The sequence below is a fragment of the Lonchura striata genome, chromosome 22, assembly GCF_050655825.1.
Source record: "Lonchura striata isolate lonStrDom1 chromosome 22, ASM5065582v1, whole genome shotgun sequence".
NCBI classification, from domain to species: domain Eukaryota; kingdom Metazoa; phylum Chordata; class Aves; order Passeriformes; family Estrildidae; genus Lonchura; species Lonchura striata.
This window is the reverse complement of record NC_140724.1, coordinates 1,345,799-1,356,226: the sequence shown is the minus strand read 5'-3', so window position 1 is coordinate 1,356,226 and position 10,428 is coordinate 1,345,799. Positions and strand designations below refer to the sequence as shown.

At 40.6% G+C, this 10,428-nt stretch overlaps 1 protein-coding gene across 2 annotated transcripts; it reads right to left on the bottom strand.

Annotated features, from left to right (window-relative positions):
* Positions 1–785: 785 nt before the first annotated feature.
* POLB (DNA polymerase beta) lies at positions 786–10,076 on the bottom strand. 2 transcript variants are annotated; one of them, XM_021535929.4, is made up of 14 exons: positions 9,966–10,076; positions 9,831–9,888; positions 9,690–9,756; positions 9,303–9,377; positions 8,729–8,787; positions 8,006–8,055; positions 7,547–7,598; positions 6,517–6,571; positions 6,359–6,431; positions 5,805–5,875; positions 4,974–5,060; positions 4,006–4,070; positions 3,321–3,460; positions 786–2,123 (listed from the first exon to the last, which is right to left on the bottom strand). In XM_021535929.4, exons 1-14 carry the CDS (start codon positions 10,024–10,026, stop codon positions 2,029–2,031), a joined length of 1,008 nt encoding a protein of 335 aa, XP_021391604.1. In that variant the 5' UTR covers positions 10,027–10,076; the 3' UTR covers positions 786–2,028. The 2 variants fall into 2 exon arrangements, with proteins under 2 accessions (XP_021391604.1, XP_077645400.1); XM_077789274.2 differs by lacking the exon at positions 9,303–9,377.
* Between the last annotated feature and the right edge of the window lie 352 nt (positions 10,077–10,428).

The window sequence follows — 10,428 nt, the reverse complement described above, 5'->3', positions numbered from 1 at the left end:
AGCGAACTGAGATATAGGGAGTGGGGAGAGAGAGAAAAAAAAAAAAAGACACAATGTATATTTATATAATTCACAAAAAACAAGCAAACTCTCTGAAGAAGCTCTTTTCTCTTTTTACACATAGTAGAATTCACAGATTATGGAGAGAGACTGCAAAGCCAACTAATACTGTGTAATGGCCCAAAACAAAGTAGTCTTCTGGGATACCTGTTAAAAGATGATGGAGAATACATCACTGTAATGCTATGTGCTGTCCAGGAAACATTTACAAACGTGGTAAACTGTTTTTTGATTTTCTAAAATTACAGTGAATAAAATAATAATTAAACACCACTATACATTTGTAGGAATGTGCCCCCTGTTGCCAAATTATCCTTTGTCTCCTTAAAAAGGAAAAAAGCCCAGAAGTTTCTTTCCTCAATTTGGTAAAAAGACACCTCATAGGACCTTTGGGACTTCACCTCAAACCTAGGGCTGCCAACTGGACAGAAGCCAAAGGGTCCCGCCTACGTAATTCACTTGAAAAAGAAGAGAACAAAATATGTAATTGCTTTTGTGGGGTGTTTTAGCAGGAGCAAGAACCTCTTGCCCCTGGCTTGGGTTTTTCTCTGTAAGAGCTTTGTTATTTTGCCTTTCATTAAAACTTTTCTGTTTCCAACACTACCTCAGAAGCCACCCTGCTAATTTTATGCCATTTGAGGTAGCTGGGCTATCTCAGGTGTGACAAGTTCTCTTGAGAGCTCATAAGACCTGGCTCGAGGAGAAAACATATCACACATTAATGATGAAATATTCAATTTGTTTATTCCTATTGATTACTGAAGAAAATACTAAATATATCAGCTATATATATTTTTACAATGAGACATCAAAATACTTCACATAGTACCAAGTTAACTTCTAGTTTTCTTACATACTACTGCATGCATTAGCAATGGGGAACATTCCCAGAAAATAATTAAAACTCCTAACAAGAAAAATGGAAGAAAATAAATGGGTAAGTAAGAGCATCACCTTGTAATCTCCATTACTAAGATTGATCAACTCTCCTTGCATAAGAACAAGTTGAAAATGTAGTTGTTCTGTATGCTTAAGCAAGATGAAAATAACAAACAGTATTCAAATACAGTAGCACCAATACATTCCATGCTCATGCTCTGTAACACATGGAGGCTAGTAGTTTACTACTTTGAAAATTTTAAGTTAACCAACAGAATCCCTGTCCAAATACAATTAGTAATGCATTCTTGAAGAGACTTTGTCTCACATCCAAAATACTCATAACCTTTCCCAACAATTAAAGGGGGGGTATAAAATGAGATTTGACAGATTTCCATATAAAAAAGGGCAGATTGAATCTACAGGAGCAGTACCAATTCATCAATTAATCAGACCAAACTGAACAAAACACAGAGCACTGCAATCAATAGTACCACAACATATCTAGTAACAAAATTCAGTTCACATGCAAGAGGAGAATGGCCACCTTAGCAAACCGCCCATATTTTGAAAGGTTTTAGAAATCAGTACATAGGAGCAACTCATCATGAGCTTCAGCACTGCACCAAGACACTTAACACAGGTATGACGAGACACAGAGACTAGTGGAAAATAGTACTCTTCAGGAGTACTTCACGATATAGCCTGCTTTTTCATTTGGTATCTACATATATATAAGACACAAAGAGAGATGCTGGATGCTCCATCCTCAGAAATATTTAAGGTCAGATTGGACTGGGCTCTAAGCAATCTTCTCAAGTCAAAGATGGCGCTGCTCATGGCAGAGGGACTGGACGACATGACATTTAGGGGTCCCTACCAACCCAAATTATTCTGTGACTATATGAAAATGAAATCGCACAGGATTTATCTTCACTGCGTATTCTGTTCAAGTGCCATGGACTTGCTTTAGATATCAGTAATATACAGTTTTTCAAGTAACATTCAAAGTAAGACTACGCATTTTCACATCTTCATAACAAGCTATGAAAGTATTTCTGTAGGCTATAAACCTAGACAAGCAGTTAGTTATTCACTCCGATCCTTTGGCTCTCGGTATTTCCACTGGATATAGTCAAAGATGTCTTTTTCACATTCTACTGGCAGGGCCTCTCCAGCAACCCCTGCAAGCAAATTACACAGGGTATTTGAAAGGTGGAAAGTTTATACCATTCAGAAATGCCAAATGCATTACAAGATTAAGACAAAACTTCTGTAGGTAAAAAACCCTGAAGAACCCACCCAGAACAACATCCCTGCCCTCCGTGAAATTTTCATAGTGTTTACATACTAATTCTTATTAGTGTCAAAGGAAATAAGGTAATGAATTAACTTTGGGGCCAAGTGGTTACACAGTTAAATACATTTATAATTGTGCATGGGTATATATAATCACATCTCCTCTAAAGCAAAGCAACTGAAGGACACAACATACCCTGTGAAAAGAGTAGGAAACTAAATATGTGCTGTGCATAGCACAGAAAAAAAAAATCATTAAATCAACTAAGACTTTAAATAGATGAGGAGATCCAAATAGGTAACTTTGTGCCACAGAGCTGCCTGTATGTAAGGAGGCTGCCCCTTCTTGCTGTAATGGTGCCCAATATAAAAAAGGACACCATGAAAAATTTCACAAAGTATAGTATGCGAAGAGCGCTGGACACCAGGACAGTTTGGATGGATGGAGACAAGAGATTTCTGAAGTCTGGTCTTAGAATATGTGGTTTATTATAAAGCATGAGGGGCCCTGCTTGGAGTTGCCAGGTGCAACTCGTGGCAGGCCCTAGGGAGTGGGGGCAGGGAGAGGCAAGGGATAGAGGATGCTAGGAGAGGGTCCCAAGAGGAAGTTCCAAGAGAGGGTCTGGTCCTTTGGGCACTCCTTATCAGAGGGCTTCAAGGTGGGCTGGAACAGGACTTAGGCCAATGGGGTTACAGATACCCAATGCTTCAGGGGAGGGTTACAGGTGTGGGGTGAACTTTACATTGGGGGGGTGAGACAGAACATTCCATTTGACTTTTGGACCTAACTGTAGGTAAAGGGCATTGTTTAATCAGAAAGGGGGAATTGCTTTCAACTGGCTGTACTATTGTTTTCTGGTTGTTCAGTAACTAAGGTTTGGTATCTCAAAACTTGTTATCATCTCAATATCTGTATTTTCTAGATCTTTTGCCAGGCAATTCTATTTATAAGGCTTTCCTATTTCATCTTCCCCAACAATAGCATTTATCAGAAGTATTTCCAAAACAACTGCAACCAATTGAATGAGATCACAAGAAGTGCGTAACTCAAAAGAATACCCTGTGCAAAAACTCAGACTGACCAGTAACACCCAAGCGGCGTATTGTATATTCATTGATTGTGAAGCCCATTTCCAGAGCATGAGTTCTCATGTTCTTATTGAATATATCACTTCCTGTGAAATACAGTACACCACAGTAATACTGATCTTTCGGGATAAGCCTAGAATAAAAAGGAGAAGTGAAGACTTAGAACAAATATACAACAAAGAAGTAACAAGCCATTTAGAATTCAGTAGTTCCGACACTTGTAGGTTTACTTTGTATTTATGCATTTACATTGTGCAACTCCGTACATTTGATTTTCCCACAAGCCAGATGTGAAAGTGAAAGGAACTGCGTATGAAAGAAAGGTTCAACAGATCTACCCTTACCCAGAAGTTACTGGTGCTCAGCCACTACCTGGTTATGGTGCTTGCACTTCTGCCAAGAATCAGTGTCAAAGCAGCACAATAAATTAGGACATAATTCTGAATCTGAATAGAATATCATGATTTGAAGCACAGCATTATTGCTAATAACCTGTTGTAATTACTGGCAGTTGCCCAGTGGCTGCCATACTCAAAAGCATTATAAACCTAGTAAATGCCATGTTCTGAACATGGAATTACAGATTTGAATGGAAAAAAAAAAAAAATGATGCAAATGCCTACTCTGTAGCAGACAGCTAAACTAGGGTTTTGGGTGGGGGGATTTTGATGCATGTACCGGATATCAATTCTGCGATGTGGATAAGCAGTTCCATCTTCTTTATCTGGCAGCTGACAGACACCCTATCAGGAATTAAGGCAAGAGAGAAATTCAGATTAAATTAAACAGATTTGAGAACCATCTTTACCTCCCCACCCCTAAACAACTTCTAAATAATCCTCAGCCATCCAGGAAAGCAAAGTTAAATTCCTGCTGAGTTGAATAAATATTTTACTAGAACGGCCAGATATCAGAATACAGTGAATCACTATTTTACACTGTTGTGAGTACTGTTGTAGCATACAACTGCTTAAATTTTTATTGCACCAGGAAGAGTCCTAATTTCCCTGTCCTCATTATTATCAGGCTTTTCAGGATGTACAAATATCAGCAGGTTAAGAAAAGAAAAAAAGCTCTGCACTGTCAGCATGGGAGCTAAAAAAATAATTTTCTTGTGATTTATTACTTGCTTTAGGCATCCCACATAATCCCTATTATATCCTAAGTTTAGTAGCTTATCCATTAAATCTGTTCTACAGCAAAACTGACAAAAAAGGAGACAAAAGTGTATTATATATTAGACAAAAACAGGTAAACATAGCTCTGAGATCAAAGCTAAATATTTCCAAGATCCTGAGGACACAATTACAGAAGTGGTCACTGGTGCAATTAAAGACGTGCTGTTATGCTGAGGTTCCAGGAAACCTCAAGCAATACAGACACAATTGACAATATGTGATAAAGGTTATGTCAGCAGGGTTTAGAACTACACAAATACCTGTACATGTTCTAATACTGAAATCTTACCATAATGTATTCCCTAGAAGTTAACTGCAGGAAATTCTTATGAGATACAAGCAGGGGAGTTAAATAAACAAACACACATCATCCCCAGTTCCAGCAACCCAAGCAATTGTATTCATCCTAGCTTCTGGCAGGAAAAGTAATCCCCCCACAACATCCTTCACCACCAAAAAAGCTCTTACCATGAATTTTGTGTCACCTTTAGACAGCATATCTGTGACAAAGTGGACTTTTTCCAGCTGTTCTACAACCTGATGCAAAAGTTTTGACTAGGAACAATGGTAACAAAGAAGAAATTACTTCACAAGTAAGATAACAAGACTATCTTACCTATTTACTAGATAGAGACTCCTATAAGTACAGGACATCATCATAATTATATGTACTATTCTACAACATGAAATTTGACCCAAACAAAAAAAATGTAACAATAATACTGGAAAAAAGCTAATAAAATTAAAATTGTGCAACATAAAAAATTTCTATCAATACCCCCGAGTGAGATCGCCTTTAGTTGGAAAAGGCAAATCTAATTCAGCTTTTAAACAACAAATCTATAGAAGGAACGCAATGGAAAAAAACCCACTATCATTAATACTACTTCAGTGTTAGTCCCAAAAGATTGCAAGGGCAGCAGGACAGTTTCTTATCATCTAAATGATTATGACTACATAAACAAATAGTCAGTCTACCTTTAATCCAGCTAGCTTTACAGTTCTGCATTATTAAAGCACATTAATTCACGGCGGTGGGGGAATATATGTGACAGGAAAAGGAAGGAGAGAAGGGTAAAAATAAGCATATTGACTAGTTCCGCAAAAGATGTGCAACGTAATATACGGACCTGAGAAGTAATTGTAACTCCTCAAAATAAACATGGCAATCCAAGAGAAATTCAATATTCAGTAATTCAGTTCAATATTACAGTAAATACAAAACCACAAAAAGCTGCAACACAAGTCTGAGATTATATGCAATGTACAGTTCTGATCGGTGGCATCTGAGAAATGCACCTGTTTGGATGATTCGGATGTGAAACTGGGATGGGTTAGGAGAACATCCATATCGCCACTTGACTCTGCACCTAGGCAAGAAAGAAGCAAAGAAAAATCCTGTGTGTGGCAAAGTATGCTAATGTTGGTGAATGTATATCTTACCTCTTCTTGTAAACATGTTTTTCTAGCAGGGAATGGTCACTATTAGAGATATTAGCAAAACAAAAAATAATCTTAAAGTAAAAGAATCTTGTTCTTTCAATAAAAGTTTATATTCTCCATACATAAGAAAATATCCAATAATTTCTTGTTGCACTCTATAGCAATGAAACACAAATGTTTTTAATGTCAAAACAAAGCAAACAATTCACGTTAAAAGATTCTACTCTTTATGGGGTAAGGATGGAGGAGCAAGGATTTATGCAGGCATCTCATCACTGAACTAGCTAGTCAAGACAATACTAACAGGAAAGGCCAGGTTCCAGCACAGTCTGTCAAGAACAACAACATACATTGTAACTTGTCTTGCTTACTATCCCAAAATAAAGATAACAAGATCACAGAGTACCAACCTCGCCTAAAACTGCCACAGACTGTAGCAATATAGTTTGGGTCCAGTTTCTCTATCTCTTCGAGCACAATTTCCTATGTAAAAAGGAAAGAAGTGTGTTTAGAGGTGGCCAGTCATTCACTGGCCATCAGCACATCACATCCTTAACGAGATTTTTACCTGCATTTGGAGCATTTCTTCTCTTGGGATTCTTTTCTCAAAATCTTCAAAGTATCTGCAAATATAAATATAGAAGTATCTGAAAGAGTGGCAGGGGCAGCATTTTAAAATTTTAGTCAATTAAACATTTATCAGAGGAAAGAATAGTAACTTACACCACTGTCACATCACAAAAAGCTCCTCTCATCAAACATCTTAGAAAACATCTTGCAAGGTGACAGTAAAATCTCACAACTGCAAGTTTGACAATACTCAGAACACTGTTTCAGCATTTCCACTGTATGTGAAGAGCTGCTATGAGGTAGGAGAAGTATTACTATATAACCAATTGCTTAATATTTACATAGCCCCTGAAAATACAGAAGGTTCCTGACAAAACTCAGCCCACTTGCGAGCAATAGGAACAGGTTTCCCACCCATAGTCAGAGGAGACCTGTGTTGGAAGGAGCTAAATGGAAGCTTGCAACTCAAACACAGCTCCAGATATATTTGCCTTCCACCATAAAACTCAAATTGTCAACATGCTGCTTGACTGTGGAGAAAAAGAGGGCATGTGAAACACCATTTGGCTTTATTTGGTTCACTTGCAGCTTCTGACAAACACAGCTATAGTTCTTCCAGAACTACCACACCAAAGAGACAATCAACGAACAGCAATCAAGCTGATGAATACTGAGGGACAAACACACATTCTGCACAGCATTCTCACATTCAGACATGCAAACGTTACCTTGTTCACAGCACATAAAAAACCAGCCTGGGCCACTTCTATGCAGATTGTAAAGAAACAACTCCACAACCTCGCTAAAGTGATTATCCATGAGCTAACTGAAGAAGCCATTTGTTATTAACTTACCTCTGGAGACTAAGCCTTCCAACCCAAATGAAACAAAAACTCTAAATAACTGCTGAAAGGCATATAGAGCACAGAGAGAAGAGAACCTTACTCAGTCTGTGTAACCTTACATTACATCCTGGTGTCTGAAGGAGTCATTAGAAACACCAAGCACTTGTACCCAAGAAAGCTTACTTCAACCCAATTCGCTGGTGATGGGTCAGCTTGTGCTCAATTTTTCTTAGATCTAGAAAAAAATTCAAACAAAATAGTTAACTGAGGACTAAAAATCTTACAGTAAGTTTCCATCAGTGCAAAGATGATGCATGTAAAGAATACATAAGGAGAATACAACCTCAAATGAGGGAATTTCAAACTACCTACACAGCAGCTGATAGGATGACCACAAATGCACAGAGCACTTCCAACAAAGACTTAATAGACCACCAAAATATTTGTTACCTTCCATGTAACCTGCACGTACTTTACTTTGGATATGTATGAAATGCCTTAAGCCTGTGTACTAGCTTTAGCATCTTACATGCCCTCCTTAAAGCCTAGGGCATATATGCTACCACAGGACCACTGTAGAAGAGGCAGCTTGACAGGAAAAAAGATTACTGGAGTGTGAACCAAGGCCCCATATTCACTTACCTTCTAAAGTCTTAATTCCTTCCTCGACAAACTTCCTAGCAGCAGCAGGACTGCAAAGAGACAAGGCAATCTGGCATTAGGAACAGCAAGAATCTTACAACACTGAACATTAGAATGATTTATAGCTGTGTAGGTTCTTAAAGGCTAAGACTGAGGTTGCTTGTGATGCTTACATCTTTTCAGCATACTCATTTTCAGTTTACGCTTTTGGTCAGCAGAGATCCAATGTTTGGCCTGCACATTTTTTAGCATTGATATAACTACACAGTGATATATAAGAAATTTAAAAAGTCACAGCAAATAGGCAATATTGCTTCAGACAGTAATACCAAATGCGTGATAACATTGCAGCAAAGTTCTGATGGGCTTTTTTTGTTTGTTTTTGTTTTGTTGCCTCCTTCGAGGGTCTGCTTCTCCTTTTAAGAAAACCCTGAAGCCAGAGTCTCACTTCCACAGTTCCATTCTTGACCTGCATCTCTCTCCTTCCCCTCTCAGGAAGCTTCCCACTTCCACTCCTGTACCACAAAGTCCGTAGATCAGCATTCTATACCCTTTTGCCTCATTCCATCCTATAATCATGACTACAGTGTGTCGGTGTGGGCATTACATCATCAGCTCAGGCCTATTCTCTTCACTATGTGCAATTACCCAAATTCTGCTAAGTCTACCAAATGAACAGGAACAGGGAAAAAAAGCCCAAAAAACACCCCAAGAAACTTTTACCCAATGCCAGTGACTCGTGTCAGGAAGTTGATAGAAGCACTTGTATCATCTTGTCGAATCTACAAAAAAAAAGCAAAAACAGTGCAACCCAAATCCTTCTTTACTCCATTTGCAATAAGCAAACAAATAAAAAGAAGCCTTGAGAAGATAAAATAGCTTAGTCAGACTCTGATTTGGAGGTTCACTGTAAGTCACTGCAAAACAGTACCAAGGGCAGTGTGGCGCATCACAATGCCAAATGTAACTAGCCTGAAAACCACCCAACTGGCCACACTAAGGCAAACAGCAGGCCTAAAGCACAGAACTCCAAAGCCTTTCAGCAACAGATTTCCACTTCTGACAGAGGAGCTGCACATGCTGATTATGTAAGTTAAAATATTTTAATAAATAGACAGTTTTGAAGCTTTGGCTGAGCTTCTCAATTTTTGATTTCTACTTACCATACACTCCTGTGTTCACCACTCCTAAGACTCTCCAGGGACAACAACAGCAATGTGCAGAACAAATGGGCTACTTTGCAAGTTATCAAGAAAAGCAGCTATTGAGAGATACAAAACACGAGAAAGAAACCCACCTTTTCCAATTTACGTAGTTTTCCAGTGGATAAGAACTCATCTATCTTTTCAGCTATTTTAGCACCCACTCCATCCTAAATATTGGGGGTGAGTACAAACAAGTTAACTTAAAAATCACTTAAAGTCATTACATGTGGAGTAAGAGAGCAGAGTGGAAAGTTATTTTTACAGGCAGAGGCTCAGATGGGATGCCCAGTTCCAGCTCTGAAACCCCTACAATGGCCACACCTCGTCCGCGTCCCCCAACTCTGACTCAGGTACCGGAAGGAGGCGCTGGCAGAAGCGGGGCTGTTCCCACGCTTCCCAGGAACCCCCGGCACCTCGTCCCTGCTCCGGCTGCCCCAGATCCTCCCGCCGTGTCCCGCAACCCGGACACGAGCACCTACCAGCTTCTTGGCTTCGGCCCCGCTCTGTATCTTGCTCGGATACCGAGAAATGACCGAGGCCGCTTTCCTACGGAACACTGCCGGTCAGCGCCCGAACGGGCTGGGGCCCGGGACGGGGGCGCGGCGGGAGGGAAGCGGTACCTGTACGCATTGTACTTGTGGATGGCCCGGTTGACGTTGCGCTCGTAGTTGGCCAGTTCTGCAGGAGAACCGCGGTGAGAACAGCCCGGCTGCGGCCTTCCCCACCCACAGAACAGACCGAGCGCACACACCTACCGGTGAGGAAGTCGGTGATGCCCTCGTTGGGGCTCTCCTGGGGAGCTTTGCGCTTGCTCATGGCCGGCACCGGCACGGAGCGCCCGCCGGAGCTGCACGCAGCGCTCGCACGGAGGCGCTTCCGGCAGTGGCGTCACGGCGCGTCCGGTCTCGGTGCGCGGGTGGAGCATCGGCCGGTGGTCGGTGTGCTGCTCGACATTAGTCTGCCGTGTCCCTGGCCCTCCTCACGGCTTGATGCCATAGTAGCTCTTTTTGCCCAAGTAGCCAAGTATCATGGGCTTCAGGTGACATCACCTGGGTGTCGAATGTCCGTACTTACCGACCCAGCCCACTCATACGCCTCTTCCCGCGCACAGCACGCATTCATCTGCCCCACCTTATCTGAGATTTTTGGCTAGTCTGCTTTAGCAGCACTGTTCAGGCTGCACTGGCAGCTATGGTCTAATATCACAGTAGCCCAGTT

Excerpts from the sequence above, each read along its gene's own strand:
- POLB (XM_021535929.4), bottom strand. The coding sequence starts at position 10,026 with ATGAGCAAGCGCAAAGCTCCCCAGGAGAGCCCCAACGAGGGCATCACC. Across the intron at positions 5,061-5,804 it reads CATCCGAATCATCCAAACAG|TCAAAACTTTTGCATCAGGT; the intron begins GTGCATTTCTCA and ends CATTGTTCCTAG. Across the intron at positions 4,071-4,973 it reads AAGGTGACACAAAATTCATG|GGTGTCTGTCAGCTGCCAGA; the intron begins GTAAGAGCTTTT and ends AATTCCTGATAG.